The 21,479-nt window shown below is 43.3% G+C and overlaps 1 protein-coding gene across 1 annotated transcript in view; it reads left to right on the top strand.

The window, feature by feature from the left end:
• Positions 1–7,540, top strand: part of CAPN8 (calpain 8) — a 31,445-nt gene extending 23,905 nt beyond the window's left edge. The window contains exons 14-21 of the mRNA XM_037405199.1: positions 358–423; positions 1,367–1,424; positions 1,979–2,043; positions 3,251–3,319; positions 4,612–4,690; positions 5,603–5,719; positions 6,370–6,428; positions 7,304–7,540. Of these exons, the coding sequence (XP_037261096.1) occupies positions 358–423; positions 1,367–1,424; positions 1,979–2,043; positions 3,251–3,319; positions 4,612–4,690; positions 5,603–5,719; positions 6,370–6,428; positions 7,304–7,327 (537 nt within the window). The 3' untranslated portion in view covers positions 7,328–7,540. The remainder of the gene's footprint in view (positions 1–357; positions 424–1,366; positions 1,425–1,978; positions 2,044–3,250; positions 3,320–4,611; positions 4,691–5,602; positions 5,720–6,369; positions 6,429–7,303) is intronic.
• Positions 7,541–21,479: the final 13,939 nt, after the last annotated feature.

Raw genomic sequence — 21,479 nt, 5'->3', positions numbered from 1 at the left:
TTCCACAGAAACAAACAGTTTCCTGAAGCCCAAAAGAAATTGCAAAAGCAGACTTCCAAGGAACCACTGAATTGCTATGGCCAGGTGCAGCAACATTTTCACTGCGCTTATTTTATAAAACTACCTTGGTAGCAGAAGAAAACTTTTTCATCAGTCTTAGAAAGTATTTACTCCTGAATGAAGCCAGCCCTTGTCTGGTTGTGATTTAAGTAGTGCCTCCATTCTGCCATTGCTGCAGAGCAAGTGCTCATTTTCTGCTGCTGTAAATAGTCCCCTGTAAAGTTGCTTTACGATGTCCACGGCTCGCTTTCTAGAACCACCTTGCAAACCACACTGTTGGTCGTTTCTTTCCTCTAGCCTCACGTTGATAACAAAGATATAGATGATGAGTTCAAGATTCTGTTTCAAAAGCTCTCTGGAGAGGTAAGTGGATTAAAGTCAAAGAAAAAGACTGGGACCTTTCTGTTATGATTATGCAAATATTTGACTTGCCGATTCCTTTTACTGTCTGGTCTTCAAAAAACCAAGCAGTTCTCCCCTTTTATTAACTCACAGCTTCAGTTCCATTTATTTTACAATAGAACAGTTTTACTACATTGTTCCTCTTATTGGTGCAAAATATGATTTGTTCCCTAGGTAATGCAGAGCATGGAATAACTTTGAAAATAAGGGTGATGGAAGCCAGGCCTGTGAAAATTATTATCCCACGGTGAAATAAATTACCTGTGGAGTTAGCGTATAATTCTGGCAATTGTCTAGTTGGTCAATTCCTTCCTTTTTGTTTAGAAGCCCCAGGAATCAGAAAACTGTTGGCTGAACTTTCTCTCTATTTATTGCATTTGACAAACAGCATCTACAAAGCCCTGCTGTGCTAGCCTGTGGCTGTCATGTCAGATTTTCTCTTAATGAACAGGTGGCCACTGGCATTGAAGAGGGAAAACATCTTGTCAGTTAGAAAGACCTTTTTGAGTTTTGAGAGGGCAATTTTAGTATTGTTCAGTTGTAGTTTCCATAAGCCTGGAAAATCTCAAATGCTCTCCTGAACCTCCTTAGTTGAGAAAGAAGGCAGTCACCCAGTTCAGTCAGATCTGTTAAAAAGTTAACATTTACTGTGTCATGTCACCATGGCACCTAACAAATTACTTATTTTCTATTTGAAAGGCTAACAAATATTAGTGGTTTCTGAGGATCTCCTCCATGTGATGTCTGATGGTAAATGTAAAGTGTTAGAAAAAAAAAAAAGAAAGGTTTCCATGCCTTACATACAGAAAGAAAACAGTCTCTGGATATCTGACAGCAAATTAATATAGCTTGTTTCAAATAATTTTTGTGTTAACACCTAAAGTATGCTTTGTTTTCTGGCCAGGACTGTGAAGTGACTGCAACTGAACTTCAAACTATCCTAAACCGGGTTTTGTCAAAGAGTAAGTCATGTTGTGTAGTTCCCATTGAATGGAGCTGAGAGGCACGCGCTGAAGCTCTTTGGTCAGAGTGAACATCTGCGCTTGGGTCCATCAGCACACAGATGGGATCTGTGCTAACAAACACCGGCTCTATCAGCTAAGGGTGATGAAAAACTGAGTTTATGCTTGCCCACAGCTGACATTCTCCTGGCTTGTTGAACCTCTAGTATGGGGGAAAAAAAATATCACCTGGTGTTCCCAGGTGCTGCCAGCTGATGTCCTGCAGCGACACTATATTCTCTGTACCTTCTTGGAAGGACCACCATGGGAAGGTATTATTATGCTGCTGCAAAATTTCTGTGGACAAATAGACACCCACTCCCAAAATGAATAGCATGCCCTGCCTCTGGGCCAAAAAAGCCATGTTTATCAGCTGAAGGGAAATAGTGGAAGAAATGGTAAAGCACTTACTTTACTAACAAGATTTTAAGGTGGCTGACATCTCCAAGGCTGTCTGCAGAAAAATATTTGCCTAAAAGTGTTTCTGATGTGGATTTTTCTTTCTTTTTGTACAGGAAAGGATATTAAAAGCAATGGATTCAACATTAACACTTGCAGGGAGATGATCAGCCTTTTAGATGTATCCTTTGAACATCATTTCATCACCTTTAAAGTTTCTGGATCTGCTTTGTAAAACTTCCTGACAAGATGGGCTAAGTTTACACTTCCATTGTTCAGGCACATGGCTGGAGGTATAAAATTCAGCCAAGCAGATCTATCAGCTCAGGGTGGCAGAAACCCAAACCTTTCAAATTTTGGCTGCTTCTCTCACTTGCTCTGCGTCTCTCATTGCTTAAACTTTTACCTAAAAATAGTAAGGAGAAGAAGCAGGGACCTTCTGCCTGGATGCACCTGTGCAGTTTCAGATGCATACACAGCACACTTGGCAGGAGGCAGGTTTAAGCACAACCTCAACTCCTGTCTCTAAGGCAGGTACTGCATACAGAGCACAGAGCTCAAAGCAGCAGAGGCACGCTGGAGAGCCTGTTCAGGGGAGAAGGCAACAAGCACCTGCTGTGCCTCCCTCCCTGCTGCATGTCTTGTAGGACACATGCGAGCTAATAAGCTTTGTGTAGCCAAGGGAAAAGGAGAGGTCGGCACATCTGCCCAGTACTCCTTTGATGTGCTGGGAAAGTAGGCAGTGCACTGGGAGGGTCAAGGGACATGCTGCCAGGATTACACGTGATATGGTCACGTTGAGGTCAGCAGGGGTTAGCTGTGGATCTTGTGGATCACTCGCTGTTAGAAGTGATGCCTTTGCCCTACACTCCACAGTCTTCCAAACCCAACAAGGTAACACAATCAGTACAGCATCATGGGGGCCAACTCCCTGTTTCTGCATAATTTTCCATAGGAAAGGAGTTCAAGGCCCTGAAGGACGTGGAGAAAGACTGTGCAGCCTGCTATTGACTGTTCACTTGCAGTTCCTGCCCCTGGTTTCTAACACCAGTCTGCTGCAAGCCCAGTCCTTTTTTTCCCTAAGGACTCTAAGCTACAGTTAACTGTAAAGAATGCGAGCGGATCTAATCGTGCTTATATATTTAGCAATCCCGTACATCATTCCCTGAGAGTGCAGATAGCCTAGAAATTCTTGGCATGCCTTTAGCTAAGCAAATATAAAGCTGTGGGCATGTCTGTTGAGATAGGGATGCATTACAAACGAGAACTAATATGGCATTAAGATGACACTGTGGTGGGTGATTTGTTTTTATCAGAACTGGTTGCTTTCCAGTTTTGCTAAAGATAGAGGAATCTTAATTTTTAAACCATGCCTTAACGTGGCCCAGACCAATGGGACTGGCACCTTGGGACTTGTAGAATTCAAGACACTTTGGATGAAGATTCAAAAGTATTTGGTAACATAGTATTCCTGACTGTCTCCCCTTCCCGCTCAGCTCTTAAGTACAGATCCAGAACTGGGTTAAGCCCCCACAGGCAAATGTACTTGGAAGCCTTCCTTCTCATGGCTGGAGTTTGTTCCAGGGCTCAGAAACACCTCTGATTTAAAGGGGCACAAGCAGATCCTCTTTCACCCTGGCTCCATCAGTCTCCATAATTTGCAATACCTTATGGAAAGTCAGATTAACCTTCTTTCATTGTTGGCAAAGATAGCTCTCTCTGCTGCCTGCTGTATTAAAGCTCATATGAACATCTCTCTGCTATTGCAATGTGTTACATTGCCAGCTGAGCACCAGCAAAGACAAGAAACACATATTTTTAGGACCTACAAAAAAACTAGCTTTGTATTTTTTAAATCTTGTGGCAGTTCTGAATTATTTTCTGGCAGAGGCTTTAATATCCCAAGAAGTTCATCCAGAATCAAGCAGTCTAAATTGGACGTGCTTTGTTTGTCAACATCCCTTTCAGGCAAGCCTACTTCTACCATACTTGATGCTGGCCAGCACAAGAATCTGTCCTGGAGGTTCATGAAGAAGTGTTGGGTTCATGAAGCACCGGCTCTGTCCTAGGGCAGGTGTCAGCAGAGCAAGCCCTGAGAGCCAGTTCCAGTCTGAGCTCTGGGTGGCATCTAATTCTGGATAATAAACCCGCTGGCAGTAGGAAGCATCTGCCACCATGTCTGAAATACTAAGCAAAATGGACTTTGCCTGTTGCACTGTGTGCCAAATGACAGGATATTTTCCTCAGTGGCCTGTCTGCCACCATGTAACATGAAGGCAGGCAGCCTGCCAGCCCATGGGAACATGTTTCCCAGTCTGCCTTTCTTGCCAGTAGCTACTTGAAACATTTCCCTTGCTCATTAACGTTTCAAAAAGTGGGAACTTGGACTGGTAGGGGCAGCCCCTTTCCCAGCCATCAGAAGCCCAAGGTTGTGCCAACACAGCAGAGTGATGTTGTGGACAGAGCAGAGGTAGGCATGATTGTCCTGGCATTAATCTAGCTACACAAGCAGGGAGGATGGCAGGGCATGGGCTGCAGAGTGGACTAGCAAATCGAGGTTAAACCCCAGGGAAGCCCTGGTTATTTCATTCTGGCTGCGAGCCCCCGCTGAGCCTTGTGTTACCATGCCTTCGCTCCTGCTGTTACCCAGCTACGAAAGCCAAAGCCTGCCTGTGCTCACACCATTGCATTGCTGCGTGGGCACAACTGAAAAGCCATCTCTGCATTCCCTCGCTCCCCTCTGCTGCAGGCAATCTATAAGAAAGTGGACAGTGACTACTCCGGTACCATCGACTCCCATGAGATGCGAAATGCCCTCAGAGAGGCAGGTGAGTACACTGCTTGGGGACACCATTGGATCACCAAACATCAGAAGAACAGTGGAGCCTTTTAATGGCTTTGCTTCCCTCCTGTCTCCTAGATCACAGCATTGCCAGTGCCGTTCTCCCCTCCTGACAGTCACACACCGCCACGTCCTTTTGCTGTTATATGCATCAAAACCCATCCTCTGTACTGCATTATGAACCACTGATATTTTTGTCCATGCTGTGACCATTGCTTATCCATCTGATTATTACTTACTCTATTTCTGGCCTCATTATTTCCTAATCTAATTGTCCTTTTTCAGAGCTATGTCCAAACCCTCTTTTTCCTTCCTTTCCTCCCACCACCTTTCTCTACACTAGAGAACGTGCAAGCCTGATAAAGGCATGCCCCAACGATATCCTCTCTGATGTGTGCTATTCAACTTCTGAAGCAGTGCTTGCCAGCTCAGGGGCATCTAGAGGAGCACTGTTTTTTTGATCTGTCTTGTGCTCAGTGGAGCTTATGTGAATGATCCAGAGACAGAAATAGCACTAATATGGGCCTGAATAGAGCCCAATGTGTTACGCGTGCAATTGGCTCTACTGCAATCACTGCTATTCAGCTGCAGCGCCAAGACTCACTAATTAGGGGTTTATCTGGGGAACATAGGACTGGTTATGCTGTGAAACAATGTGAAATATGCAGTCTGACAAAATGCTGTGGCAGAACTTTATGCCTCTTTTCACCCAGCACAATGGGCTTTGGAAGGGACCCACAGCAGAGGTGGGTGATGGAATCCAGCAGACCTTCTGGGAGGAATTGTCCTGTCCTTCACCCAGGTCTGCCTGCAGGTGCAGCAGTCCATGGAAAAGTCACATCAAAGACAGCATATTAACCTGCTGTGTCAGTGATTTGTGTGCTTCCCATTCCTTCAGGTTTCACGCTCAACGATCAGGTGCAACACAGCATTGTCATCCGCTATGCCTGCAGCAAGCTGACCATTGATTTTGACGGCTTTGTGGCCTGTATGATCCACTTGGAGACCCTGTTCAGTAAGTGCCTCTGGGCATCAGCCAAGGGGAATTCCTGAAAACCTGGGGGTTTCCTTAAGCATTTGGTGTCTTTTAACTGTGAATGTAGCAAATTGCATGGAAATATGAGGGTGCCAGCAAAACCGTCTGTTGGAGGAAACAGCAGAGAAATAACAAAAGCCTTTCTGTCTGAATGACCATGGAGGGTGGGGGACATGTTTTCATAACCTTCTGCGCTCTGCTGCTTTACAGTCATCTGCACTTTATGGCCAGCGCTCTGGCCCCCAGGTTGTCCCAGCTCCTGTAAATGGTACCATTTATCATTTACAGTCCTTACTCAAACCTGATTTACTGGTTTGTCCCCAGATCATACCAGATGCTACTGCATCAGATTTTATAGTTGTCCCACTGCCAACTCTCAGTTTGCTGCTGTCCCGCTGCCAGCTCTCAGTTTGCTGCTGTAGATCTGACTATTCCGCACCATGAAGCGGCTTAGAAATTACTTGTAAGAGGGAAGAAGAACAGCTGTAATATTATCTTACAGAACCAGTCTAGATTTCCAGTAGATCATGGCAAAAAGCCAGACCTCTACATTTTGTCAGGCAGTGATTCTCTACTTGCCAAACTCTGTGCTTTATATTCAATCTTTTCCCCCCTCTTCTACTTTTCAGAAGTGTTCCATCTCCTGGACAAAGACAAGCGTGGAGTCATCCAGCTCTCTCTGGCTGAGGTGAGACTGGTCAGATTGAAATACCACCAGGTTAAGCTACAGTAATGGATTCCCCTAAACCCCATTTATTCAAAATCACTATTATAAGTGGTAAACTCAATAGTGATTCAAAGAGAAAGTTTGTTTCTGTGAAAAGGTTCTTCAGCTCAGAAGACCTGTCTGAATTAGTAGAATGAACATTGACTTTATATGAGCAAAAAAGTAAAGATACATTTAAAAGCCCTAAGGCTGCTTGAGAAGTGTTTCACTATCTACTTTTAGAGGGCAGTGGTCAATTCATTAGAAAACACACAGCAGGGAACTGTTCTTGTCTGGCAGGGAATGTACTGATCAACCTGCCAGAATTAGAAGAGACCTTTTAAGATGCCAGGTCTTCTTTGCTCACTTTGTTTTTAATGCAAATTTATCCTGTTGAAGCTGTAATAAAAGCAATCAGCTTGAGTCTTCCCTTTGCAGAATACAAATATATCTCAGGAAACAGCTGGAGGGGGCCCCAAGAGGTCCATCCAATTAGTCCTCTCAGCTACAGACTGGCTCGAAGGGAGGAGGATGGCTAGGAAGCCCCGTGACCCTCAGTCACAGTTAGTTAAATCTAGCTGAAATGTAAATAGTCTGACCCAAGTATTTTTCAAAGGTCATGCAGCTTTCCCTGGGGAACTGGTCTTCCCTCAGAGGAGACCCCACTTGCAATGTCTGAGGCTGCTCCTGGCAATAAATTTCCCTGAAGTTCCAGAGCAGACAGATCCCACATCTATAACATTAAAATGCAGCTCCAGCCTTTCCCAGCTTGTTCTCCCAGAGCTGTGGTAGAGTGCTCTAGTGGCATCCTGTGGACCTTCCAGATGTCCTGACTCCTTGTTCTGTTTCTCCCTCAGTGGCTGTGCTGCACAGTGGTTTGAATCACGGTCAATGAATTCGACAGAGACCTCTGAGGCTCTTCTGAACATGGAACCACTCGTCTGGCTTCTTGTTATGAAAAGCAGAGAGAGAAGCTTGGGTTTATTACTGGCAAGTTATTTTAAGCCCACTAAAAATGAAGTGGTCTCCTGTCAGTTATAAAATAAATGCACTCTTGAACAAAAAAAGATAAACAAATAAAAGAAACAAACCCAGCTCCAACTTCCTTTACTTTTCCTGCCCAAAGAGTATTTATCTGTGTCATGCTGAAATGTCATGATTTTTGACTTACCACAGATGGGCCCAGGTGGCTTTGGTTTGACTTCTGACTGTTCATCAGAGTTCAACAGTGTTCAAAATCCTGGAAGGGATCTCCATTGCCTGCAACGTCCAGCACGTGTTTCACAGAGCAAGACCCATGCTCAGAGCGTGGGCAAAATTTGTGTTGCTGCTCTGGCTACCTCCTTTCACAGGCAATTGTCCACTTTGGCTGTGCCATGCATCTGCAGAACCTGGGGGTGAGGAGCTCAGAGGCAGATGCTGAGCTGCTGAGAGCACAGGGGAATCGGGCATGGACACAGCCCCAAGGATGAACAGGGAATCAGTTCATCATGACATGACAAATGCATGGCACTCCTCCACAAGTCTTGGTTCTGTCTCCCAGGAAGAGGAGGGAGGATGGAAGGCCATAGGCAAGTTGTTGCAGTTATTTCCATGGAGATGTTCTCTGAATGCTTGTCCATATGCATATTTCAGTGCCCAAAGATGGGGTTTGGAGTTTTAGGAGGTGAGTGACTGGAGCTCAGAAGCTCATGAAGGCAAGCGTGAGGGGAGGAACATACAATATGGGTGTAGGGGGTCTAGGAGCTTGAGCGTGCGAGGGATGTGCTAATGGGGATTGTGATTTAAAGAAACTGAAGCTAATAGTCACTGGCTGACAGCGCTGTGCTTCCCTAAGATCTTGAAAAACCTTTGTCCTTTAAAAAAATCTTCCTGCATTTAATTTCACAGTATAAAGAGTAATAGCATAGCCATACAGGCAAGATAATCTAGCAGCCTTTTTTAGCAACTGGAAAATATTTCTGTAACTCGCAGTAATGATCTGATGAGATGACATGTCTTTGACACTTCCCTCTGGGAGCAGAAGGAGTGCAGGCAGAGATCTGTGTCCCCGAGGCAGATGTGAGGCCCAGGCTCTGTCCCCTTCTGTCTTAGTGCTGTTTGAGAGGGGCTTTTCTCCATGCCTGCTTGTTCCTAAGCTCTTTTTTCAAGGAGGAAGAAAGTTGCTGTTTGGTTTCCATCTCCAAACGTAGAATGTCTTGTGACAACCCCCAAGCCTCTGCTAGACATCTCCCAGCATTTCTTCTTGGTGCTGGCTACAGCTGTCTGACTAAAAGGGATATATGACCTGTTTCGGTGTGTGGCTCTGCCTTTTTAATAGGTGCTTTTCGCTGCTCTTATTTAGAGGTGCTCTCCCAGTAAAAGAGAAATAAATACTTAATTCAGATTGCAGGACAAAAACAGCCAGCGGGGGTAGCATAGGCTTTCCCCTGCTGTCCCTGTGCACGTATCACTGATCATGACATGCCTGCAGCTGTCTGAGGTGGCCACCAGTTTCTTCTCATGGTAGATATTTGCCTGCTGACCACCAATAGACATCTATGTATCTCCACCTGCCTGGAAGACAGAGCTACGTGAAACAAGCTGAGGTGTCCAAAACCTTGAGAACTTTCTAGTGAATGCTCTGCCTGTTCAGTAAGACAAATGTGTCCTTCCCTGCCCTATATCTTGAGTATGCAACACGTCTCCTTACTAACCATGCAGCAGGGTGAGCTAACTCCTTGCAGCTTCAGATTTGCTTTCTGCTCACATGCACTATTCATGAGTTCATTCCAATTATGATCACAGAGAGGCCTCTCTCCACAGGACTGGGAAAACTCAGCTATATGCAGAAATCCATTGCACATTCCCGGTTCTTCTCCCTTTACATCAAGCAAGATGCCCCCACCACAATAAAATTCTCATAGTTAGCTCAATGGCTCTCACCCTCCCGTACAGGATGGGCGGAGTGCTGCACTCCATCTTCCTTTATCTTTGGGAAGCAGGCAGATCCAGAGGGTTCACCTCCTCTTTCATTTCTTCTTTGAGCACAGCACTTAGTTATCAGGTCTCAGAGAACAAGTGCTCAAAAATAAGCCTTTTCATGGGGTTGCATGCAATTCTCTTATTTTGCTTGACACATCTGCAAAAAAGGTGATTAACATCCACCTTATTTTCCTTCCTTATGCTGCAAGCTGAACAAATGTCCGTGCTCATCAGTTCTCTCTGTTAGTCCTGATGGAGCTCAAATGCCATTTGAATAAAATGCCTGCAGCAGCTCCTATGGAAGTGGTGGGGCATGGTGAGCTGAGGCAGGGCTTGGGCATCTGGATTCTCTGCACTCTTAGACACTGCATGTTGGCTGTGCTTCATTTTTGGAGCTGAGAAGTACTGCAGCTCCCATTAGATTTGCGTAGCTCAGTCACAGGGAATTATAATGCAAGCAAGTCACAAAGGTTCATGAATTTGTGATGCATTCCCTGTCACTGTGAAAACTGTGCTGCATGGCATCCTTAGCACTTTATAAATAAGGTGGGGCAAGAGACCCCCATGGAAACTCTGCAGTGGCTCATCAGATCTTTCCTTTCTTTCACAGAAATGTCCTCATTTGCACTGCAGCCTTGTGAACTTAAAACTTGAGCTCTGTACACTGCTCCTGTAAAATGTTATTCACATTAAACCATGTTCGGAGTTCCAAACTCCTTGTGCACTAATTGTCTTGTGGTTGCCTGTAGAGGAACTTCCCATGGGTATAAATCCTACCACATCAGCATCTGACAGCAGCTTTGCACCAGAGTAAATGTCTGCATGAGGTGCAAGACAATCACGGAGATTTGAGAGTCTGTCTATGAGCTAGGAGGATAAAAAGAATCAACCTCATATGTGCAATTATCTGTCACCTGCTCATCCTCCCAGAATGGGAGATTTACAGAGGGATCTCTCCTTTCCATCACTGCAGGCTAATGATCAGATCCATGGCTTATGAGTAAGCACAGAAGGAGCAGTCCTTTTTAAACTCCTTTTCGTTCTTTACTTCAGACAATCCTGCTGAACCTGACTCAATAGTGTGTTTTCATTCTTCATTTCCATACAGTTCAGACAACCTGGCAGTCCTGGAAGACCTGAGACACTTTAAGCACATTTTTCATTTCCACGTTATTCAGGATGCATCCCAAATCCCAGCCTACTGTTGTTGTTATCCCAGCCTAAGCTTATAGACTGGAGATTCAAATAAAGTCCATAAAAGCAAGGGAGATTCTGGGTGCAAAAGGAACCCAAATTCCAAAGCTTTTGAAGTTTCTCCACCACTAATGATGTCCCCAGTGATAGTTAATCTTAACGTGGTGCCCTGCTACTGCCTGACAAGCTTGTTGCCATGGTGTCTGTCTCTCTCTGTATAACTGGCACGTACAATATAAAATCCTCTCTTTTTTAATAGAGCAAATTACTTCACTTGTTACTGTTGGCCACTCATTAACTCCTTCCTCCATGTTTGAAATCTTTGATGCAGCTCTCACCTGAAGCTCAGCCCCCCACCCCTCACAGCGTCACCTGCCTGTGTGGGCAGGAGGGCTTGGCCAGTGTGATTCTTGGGGAGGGTTGTGTTGCAAAAGAAAGAGCATGAAGCAGAAAATATTCAGTAGGAACAGATCTGGGAGGTGGACTAAAGATGCACCTGAACAAACACTGGGATAACAGGCAGGAAGAAGCTGAATGAATCACCTTTTCACCCATATAGGAGCTGAACAATGTCAGAACTGGAGAAAACGGTTTGTTCTTTGACTCTTGGTGCTCTCAGGGAAGAAGGCATGTTGCACAGCCTTCATAATACACAGGGCTGACTTAGAAAAACAAATCTTCACTTGCTTGGAAAAACATTGCTGGCTTTGTCTACTCACTCACCTCTAAATGTATAGAAACTACACTGTTGGCTCAAGCGGTGATTCATGCGTTCCTTCTAACCTACCTCCTATACACTAAAAGAAAACAACAACAAACTGGTGATGCTTTCTTTAAGTTTAGGCTAGCTGGTCTGCTCCTTGATATGATCCCTCACCAAATTAGGTTTGCCTAGGCTAGTTTACACAGAGTAGGTTGATCTAGCTCTTATACAGAAGACAACAGTGAGGGACTTCTCCCAGTGTCTTAAAGCATTTCAAGCTTCCCTAAATTCCCACACCCTTTTTGATGGTCTCTCTTGTTCTCCTAGCTGCACAGATGGTCACATTTTAATCACTGCTTTATGCTTCTTGTCAGCTGATATGGCGAAACATTTCGGTGTTCCTCTGTTATATGTAAAAAACCACCAAAGCTGGTTTTGAAGGGGACTTTCCGTTAGCCGCCTCAGTCGTTCACTCCCTGCCAGCTATACCAGATAGCAGGGTCTGTAGCGGTTCTCCATACCTGGTACATCACCACCAGCTGCTGAAGCAGAGCAGCAGGAATAGCTACAGTCACTGGCAAGGGGAACATCACCCAGGTGCTCTGCTGAGGCCACATACCACTTTGAAGCATCTCGCGTAACACAGGTATGTGGGGCACAGATTCCCCAAGAAAACTGCTAGGCTATCCATGCAGAAAGCACCACAAATATTTCCAAAGATGTGTTTTCTTTGCACCGTAAACACATGAATACATTAAACATATTTCAGTGTGTTTTCTCTGTGTCTGTACTCAACCCCATTGCTCCATGGGGACATTGCTGAAATTCCCACGTTGCTGCCCTGGCAGTAGCATCATGGGCTATGAAGAGAAAATAAGCAACTGATCTCCACACCATTGAGGGCCTGTATTTAGGCACAAAAGCTCAAAACCTGATTTATTACTAGTTCTCATCAGAGCTTTCACACCTCTGAAAGAAGTCAGGCTGCTGCTTTGTCTGCTGAAGCTCTTAAGCAAAAAGAGAGTAGACCAGGGCAGTGTGATATTGCTTTAATTCTAAAATCATCAGTGCCATCTTTAATAATGAATGGAATCCTTTTGCCACAGCTTAGCTACAGATAGCACAGGATTTGGAATTTCCAGAGTTTTCATTTCTGCATCTTATTTTCTCTGCACATCTTAACTGCCTAAATAGCCAGCATTCCTAGGCCAGTTCTCGGGCACAGGTCTCTGGATACCTGGCCTTTAATGTCATTTGTCTTTCGTGTCATTCAAGTAGGCTCGACTAGAAAAGAGAATCTTTCCTTTTATTTAATGAGATCTATTGGTAATTTACATCAGTAAGATATCTGGCACGATCACTAAGCTAGCTAGCTTAAATTTGTATGTGTTTGTAAAACTATGTTTTCCCAAGCTGTAATCACACTCTTAGACTGCTGTGTAAATTTACCCAGAGCACATGCTGCAGCAGGTATGATCTCTTGGGAGTTTAGAGGGGCTTTGTGACCAACACAGTTTATGGCAAATTGTGTTTTGCTGTGTTTTAAAAGCTTACCGTATTTGCTCATTAATTTGCAGGTAGATGGAGCTCAGGAAAATGCGGTGCTCATCAAACACAGGATTGATCACGGATGGTGGCTGGTGTTGCGGCAGGCGGCGGGGCATCCCACAGGGTCTCTGTGCTGGAGGACAGGGGCATCCCCGGGGTCTGTGCTGGGGTGCAGGATGTGTCACATGAAGGGCGCTCCTCTCTGCCTTAGGTGGCACTTTCTGCTGAGGAAGCCTCACCTAGAAGATGGTGAACATGAACAGAGAAAGCTAGGAATGTATTTTCAGTTTCAGAAAGAATCAAGAAAAGAAATTAAAGGAAAAATGAGAAAATGATAAAGTGCCAATCTGATCTCTAATCTATAAAGCACCTTTAGTCAAAATCCTGAGAGAAGGAGCTATCTGAAGTAGCAGTTGTGAACTTAATAATAACGAAGTTGATTCCAGCAGAGAGTGCCATCTTCTACATGTTAATTTAATTTGAACTCGTCTCAGTTTTGGGTTAGGATTTTTTTTGTGTGTGTGTGCTTTTATACATGCTGATAATGTTTGAATTTCAGACATGCTGGTCTGGTGCATGAAAGCTTAAATGAGAAGTTATCTAACCAAATTTTAGTGTCCAAGCTGACTAGAGCACAAATGATGAACAAGCTTTATGGAGAGAGAAAATAAAAATAATTTCACAGTTCATGCTTTGCATTGTACGGTGGTACCAGTAGCACGAGCAACAAGAAAAAATCATGACTTTAAAAATTATCTGGGTTACACCAGGGATTTCCTAGGTATTCTGTCAAGTTAGTAGAAAGGTTAAGTGAAGCCTTCTGAATTAGGAGCTTGAGGTTCAGTTCTCTTCACCAGTGACTTTCAGGGTATCCTTGGGGCATTCACTTAAACTGCCCCCCAAGTGCATTTAGACCCCAACTCCAAAGCTGCACTGCTCAGACTTGCCTGTGTTCAGTTGCTGCAAGCCTGTGGAGATACCTCCACTCAGAGGTGCTGCAGATTTTGTACTGGAGCTGCTAGGGTCCCTGGAAGCTCTGTTTCTCTAAATGTGCAGAAATATTTAAGTTTTGACAGTTTTCAGGTTTTGGCATCTAGCTCAGACTCAAGGCTAACCAGGTTCCAAGTACTAGATGTTTCTCTAGGAAAGAGTCCTCTCAGAGATTCAGTCCAAGAGGCATATCTGAGGATGCCTAAAGCATCTCAGAAGGATCCAGTTCCTTTTGAAACACAGTGATAGCACTGCTTTCATCTGAAATACATCTATGGAGGAGTGGTTTCCCTGCCACTTTCACTCTCCTCCTATACATGGTGGTGTCGTGGTTTAAGCACTTAACTAGGATGGCTGTGAGAAGCTCTGCTTCAAGCCCCCCTTCTCTTTAGATGATGCAAGTCATCTAAAGTCATAAATCTCTCCTGTCCCTAGGAGAGGCTTTACCACCTAGCCCAGGGGTGATAGTGGAGGGGAGGTGTCTCTCTATTCTTCACCTGGAACATATGCCACTATACAAAATAAATTCAAATATTTACGTGCCAGGAATACGCCTGGGTGAGACAGAGCATTCTGAGGGGTAGATCTCCTTCATGGAGCAGTGTAGCCTGAGGTCTGATCCCAAAAGAAGTGCTGCTCATGGGTGGGAGATCAACACAGATGATTCATTGGCAAAGTTCTATGACTCCTGCATCCCAGGGGATCCCAGTGACCCTGGCAATGACAGACTTAATTTTGCCTGTTCTCATAAGAATCCTTGAGCCAGCCCTGTCCATAGGACTGCCAATATTATTCTAGGTTAAAGAATATCTCTCTTCAGTACCCAATGTCCTATCACCGTTCTGTGATGTAATGGAGCTATGTAATGGTGAGGTCCTATTGTCAATAGAGATGTACATTTTTTTTAAGACAAGGTGCATTTTTGGAATGTATATATTAGCATGTCTTGAAAAAATCATGGTATTTTATCAAGTCAGGATATTGCTTTTCTGAACTCCTACACATAGAACAGATGAAATTTCCTCAGATACCAGGAGTATGATTTTTTTTGTTTCAACTTTGTTTTACTCTGAATGGATGCTTCTGGTTTGGGATTCCTGGAAAAAAGGTAAGTAAAATACTGTTGGCCAGGTGTCCTTTATTTCATCTAAAAGTAGCTGGCAGCATAGTGATAATTGGCTTGAGTGAGGAAATGTTTCCATCCCTAAATTCTAGATCATTCCATGGATGGATGGAGACATCTCAATCAGAACTTAGCTACAAGATGAATGAACCTGGCTGGACCAAAGAGGTTCACTGCACTGAGCAAAAAGTGAACTGCATGTTTTGATATTGGTTTTGGTAGGTTGAAGTATCGGGATGTATGTAGTAAATTATGCTCCATGCCACTGGAGTGGTCAATAGAGAAGTCTGGGAATACAGCTCATTCAGAGACACCGTAAACCCAATTATACCACCAGTAGATCTTAAAAGTACCACAGAGCTAGACAAGACTGTGCTGCAACACGCCTTCAACCTGCAGTCCCTAAACGTTTACATCTAATTAATTTTCTTAATTGTATAACAGTGCATTTCCTAATTACACTGGGGAACCACTCTTGGGTTGTAACGGGGTCTTTATCTATTGCTCAGCTTATTCTGGCTGTCTCTCTATCAGCATACTCCCTGGCCTAATTTTGTGCTAGCCTGTATGTCTACAAGCACAGACTGCTTGGGGGATGCTTGACAGATCCTTCAGCTGATGCAGCTACATCTCCAAGGACCAGATGGAAACCCTTATTCACACTGAGTTACTACTTGAGTAGTGCCATTGAAATCAGTGGGACTACTGTGGAGACACTTACTGCTTCATGTAAGGGTTTTGTTAAGAGCTCCTATAAACAACAGCCAGAGGAAGCCATTTGCAGCGCACATCCACAGCTTTATTGGTCCTACAATACCCAGGAGCTAGACTATGTGTTCTTGAGTGCCATCTAATGTGAGGAGTAACGAAGTCCTTATCAACAGATGGCATGCTCCTGAAACAAGGACAATCAACCTCCAGATTAGCCATTTTCACATGATGCTGACAGAAATGAGGAACCCATACCCTCAGATACCCCCAATTTATCCCGTCATTGGAACTGGCATACACAATGGTATATGCAGGTATGTAATAAAGTCATGCAAGAGTAATTACAATCAAGAAGTAAAAAGACACATAAACAAAACCCCCCATGTGAGGAGTCTGGTTTTGAAGGAACACACATCCCAGTATTGCCAAATACATATGCCAGGCAGTAGTGCACTTTTTGTTTTACTTGGCTATGCAGATGGCTGAGGTTAAATACTTGAAATGTATTCCACATTTTTCAATGGCACTGATGTGCTTTAACACAGCATTGGTGCCTCTGGGTTTCCATCACTGCTGGGAAGTAGCTGGAGTCTGGATCCTTTTTTCCCTATCTCCATATTTTGCTGAAACAACTGAAAAATTTCATAATAATGCTTGGTAGATTTTATTATCTGTTTTCCTCCTTTGTTTTCAAATTTTGTAAAACCTGACTTCTTAGCCAATGGGTTTACCGGGAGCTCTCCCCAAAAAAATCTGCTGCACTCCAGGAGAAGAAATTGTTCAATACAATACCGAAATATATACATCATTTATATAATTTAAACCTGATCAAAGGAAATATATTTTAGAAAATGCTGACCAAAATGCAGAACTTATTGTTACTGGATGTTGTTGGTCTACAGAACTCTTTTAATAATTATTGCTAAAACACCTTTTGGAAAATTATGAAACCTCATGATTTCAGGCTTTGAGCCGACCTCTAATATCACAGACTGAGAGCAGACCTGCTGTGAAGTTTAAAATACGCCTCCATCTGTGTGGCTACTCTGGAACACTTGATCTTGGACACTTTGAGACAGGATGTTCCACTGGATTGACCACAGATCACTTCCAGGAGACTAGTGTTTGCTTCACGTTATATCAAATAGACTTGTACTCATTTGCTGTGCAGTTGCCACCGGCACTTTGTACTTCACCCCTCTGTGTTGCCAGGAGCCTAATGTCAGCTTCTGCTTTGCTGAGCAGAGAGAATTTGGCATGTCACAGAGCAGAAGGAACCTGTGCCCTCTCAGAGAGATTTCACTTTTCCTCCTCCTTCCTTTGCTGCTTTTACTGCATCCTAAATAAATGCAGCTGAGTGGTAAGTTACATGCTATTCTTTATTTATAGACTTATAAGGCAACAGAGACTGTGAAAGATATTTGCAAAGCACGGTTCTGGCCAGTTATTGAATTGGCTGAAATATATTCAACCAGTAACAATTACTCTAAAGCAGAGGACAACCTATAAAAGTGTAATCATCATTTTCTATAAAAATAACTCACAATGTGTGGGTTTGGGGGCACTAAGACATGTATTAAAAATATTTCACATAATTCTGGTCTCTGCCAATTGTGAAAAATATCTCTGGGTCCCTAGGGCTCCCTCAGAAAGCACAGCATGGGGACAACCCACAGCTCTGTTTTTTGTATCTGATAATAATGGTGACTATAGTCCCTGGATCACCTGAAAACATCCCTTCATAATTCCTGTTTTCTAACAGCTCTACAGAATTACTTGTGGGATTGAACAAAAACCCACTAGAATCTTAAATAGCTGTCCTGATAGAGATCAGTACCCAAAGGGGAAGCATCTGGGTACCCACAGGGTCAAATATTTCTGCTGCAAATATGCTTCTTAGTGATGATGATATACAAGCTGTAATGCTTCTTTTTCATCTAGCCATTTTAACAGAATCACAGCAACACATGGCTTCAGCCTGAGTTTTTCCCTGTCATCCATTCCAGCGACTAAGATCTGTGAGACAGATCTGCTTTCAAATTGGATAAGACGTGTACCAGGTGCCACATCCATGAGCACTGCACAAACAATGAAAACCCAAAATTGCCTTTCAGCACAGCCTGAATAGAACCCGTATAAACAGCAGCGAGGACTGCCTGAGCTTCAGGATCCGTCTTACTTCTTGCTCTCTGCAATGCACTTCAGCCTGTGTGGCCTGTGGCTTTCCCACCATCATCCTTTCTAAGAGTATAAATGGAGGACAGCAGACTATGAAAGCAGAGGATGGTTATGCAGTTGCTGTTAGACTGTGACTTGGGAGATTTGGGTTGGACTTTCAGTTGTGTTGCAGAGGACTTGCATGATTTTCAGAAAGCAATTTCATCTCTCTTGGGGTCTTCATTTCCCATATTTGCTGTCCTTGCTTCAATAGGTTGGCTCTCCCATCAACATGAACTAGACAGAAACTGCGTCTTAGCCTGCATTTCTGCGCTAGCACCATGATTCAATCATCATCTTGGGATCTCTCTTTCTGTCTGCTGTACTGGAAATGCAACACCATGCCAACCGTGCAAGTCCTCTTTTAAAAAAGAAAAGCTCCTCTGCATGCAGGCTGGCAGAGCCCTGTGTCTTCTGTCACCCACGATATCCATATGAAATTATATGCTCAGTCTCCAAGCAATAGAGTTGTTAACTTTCTCAGTGACACTCATCAGCCTGGGCAGATGTCCGAGACCATCATGATGACTATGGGTTCCACCAAACAAAATAGGTTCTGATACTTTTTTCAGCCTGGACCCTGAGTGGCATCTTTGCTTTAAGTGAATTTGCAAAGTATAAATGTTTGGGAATTCAGTACACAATTCCCCTGGTGATATAAAAGGGAAATAAAACCTGGACCACCCTTTTCAGGGTTTATAGGAGTAACAGCAATAAAAGGCAATAAAGCATGAGTTATCACTGAAGTCATAAGTTTGACTCTCATACAAGCAAAGGTCAGATCAGCTAACAAAACAGTTCATTCTTTCCAGTTCGGATTAGGAGGGTGCTTTAATCCTCAGAACATTATTTTTGAAGATACTCACATATGCCAGTGCCCGTGGCTAGCTCTAAAAATAATAAGCATGATTCATTTCAGTTTTGGACATGAGTTGGACTATGAGGATCATGACTCACTACATGGGGAAGAGTTAAGAGGATATCACCAGTTCATACTCAGATGATGGAATTAGTATCACTTGTTTTCAAAAGAAATTTCAAGGCTGGAACTCTTTAACTGCAGAAATCCAGTGAGTACTTGTGCACAGCAAGACTACTAAAATGATAACATGCCAGGTCCTTTTGGCAGGGCTTGGACATTTTTAAGCAGAGCTTTTCTGAAAGTTTTCTTTCCTGCTCAGTTGCTCACAAGCAGAGGAAAAGTTCAGCTCTCCCTGGGGTCTGCTGTAACATGCTGGCTGGCTGGTGCGTGGTGGCACTGGAGCAATATGGGCTGCCTTGGAGTTCAGAATAAGCTGTATCAGGGGAGAATCAAGGTGAAAGACACTTACAGGAATCTCCACCCCATTTTTAAAGGTCCTTTGCTGAGAAACCTGTTTAAGAAGCACGGCCAGAATAAGCCAAAGACATATGAATGATGGAGAGGTGTTGCAAGTATCTCCTCTTGCAGAGAGATTTCTGAGTGACTCGGTCTGATCTAGCCTTGCTGAGATGGTCTCATTTTGGTTGTTGACATGCTAATTATCTCTATTTCTTTTTTACATGTGGAATTTATTATGTCCATTTCTATCCTGAATGCAGTCTTTTCTGTCTCTAAAGAGGCATGGACAGGTTACAAAAGCTACTAGGTATTGATTTTGTTGACACTGAACTTAAAAATTAAAGCTAATTTCTGAAGCACATGTAAAGAATGCTGTGAATTTATTTTAAGAAAGAACTCTATTGAAATGTACTAAAATTGGTAGGTGCCATTTAAAACAATAACATAAACTTTATGACAACCTTCTTGGAAGGACATATCATCCTGTGGAGCAAGGTACCATGGGGCATGGAGACAAATGAGCCACTAGAGATTCAGAAATTCAGGGTAAGAGAATACCAAGGAGTATCATTAGACTAACTCTTAGGATTGTAGTACTGTTTTTTATAAGCAGCTGAATGTCACTATGAAAAATGTTTACATTTTGAAGAATAAACAGAATCTTTTATTGCTGATTTGAATCCCTCTCTATGCCTTTGCAGTGCCCCAAGGCTGGCATTTCATGTCCTTATTATATTCATTTCTCAGTCTGTTTTTATTTTTGGTTGGTTTGGGGCTTTTTTTTTTTTTTTTCTTATTTGGAAAATATTTTGTGTATGTGACTTGAACACCACAAGATAAAGTTCAGTTGGATAATGTTAATGAAATGTGGGAGGTTGGGAGAGAAAATCAGGGGGTGTTTGAAGAAAGTGCTTGTATTTCACACTGTGTTGCAGCAGCTGAAATTAAATACTGATTAATAGTGTTCACAACCAGTAGTAAGCGACTGTACTGACCTTTGATTGCCAGTAGTTTTTTAATATCTGCCAGAGGTCAAACAAGTAAAAGACCAAGGAGGTATGGCCAGGGGACACGATGGGGAGAAAACAGGGAGGGGATATTAATATGTTACGTGTGGCATGTACATGCCTGCTATTTAACTACAGTTCATTCCTACTCCATACCCTCAGGCAGCCTGAAGTTAATAACCCTGTCATCTGGAGAGATAACACAACACTGATCATCACAATTTCACTAAATAAGTAATTTTAAATTAATTATATTGCATCCTAATAAGACCAGCTCTGGTTGACTCCTCACTTATCTTGGATTACTTTGTCAGGACTGAATATATTAATTTTACAGATAAAGCTGTGTGTGCTTGCACACCAGCTGTTGCTGAGTGTCTCTCTGCGTCACCCACTACCTGCACCTCTCTGACCTCCTGCAATCCTGATGAACAAGGCTCAGTGGGCAGGGAAAGCCGGAGAGTTTTTCCCTTCTCGTTTAGCACTGCATGATGCCATCCTGCAGCTGTGCAAGCCTCCCATTGAGGTGGTTGTTACAGTCACCTCAGTGAGGCCAGTTTATCTCAAGGCACATAGGATTGCAATCCAAATGCAAGCCTCGAGCTTGCCACTTAACTATGCTCCAAATCAACTTCCTCAACCATTTTGATAAGACCAGTGTTTGCTGGTTGATAAAGTGGCTTCTTTATTTTGATATCCTGATGATATGAATGGCACTGACAAGCTGCAGAGAGGAGGATTGGAGTAACGGGCAGGTAGCAGAGTAGGCAGAGGGAGACCTTGGAAAGCTCTCAGCCTGCTGCTGTAACAGCTACTTAAGAAGCGTTTCTTCAAAATGCTCTTTTTGTCAGAAAGTGCCTCTATGTTGAAAAAAATCAGGTCTACTGCATTTTCAATCTCAGAGTAGAGCTAAAGCAGCATGGGAATATCAATTAATTGATTCAGGGTTTTTTTCCCCTCAAAATTTTAATTTACAGGAAAAATATTTGAAATCAAAACATTGACATGATTATAATATCGTAATCAACCAAAAGAAACCCCCATGGTTCTGGCTTTTAAACCTTGATTTAGAATAAAGGAGAAGCAGGGATATTCAAAGTAATGGTGATTCTTTTGGAGCAGCAAAAAATTCCCCACTGATTATGGCCTGGGATGCTACAAACTGGACACAAATTTCAATTTTGGAGCTAGTTTCAATAGTCTAGTTCAGGGGTCCTCAAACTACGGCCCATGGGCCAGATACGGCCCCCCAGGG

This window comes from Falco rusticolus, chromosome 12 (genome assembly GCF_015220075.1).
Source record: "Falco rusticolus isolate bFalRus1 chromosome 12, bFalRus1.pri, whole genome shotgun sequence".
NCBI classification, from domain to species: Eukaryota; Metazoa; Chordata; class Aves; order Falconiformes; family Falconidae; genus Falco; species Falco rusticolus.
Note: the sequence above shows the minus strand (reverse complement) of the source record. Positions and strands in the feature narration are given on the sequence as shown.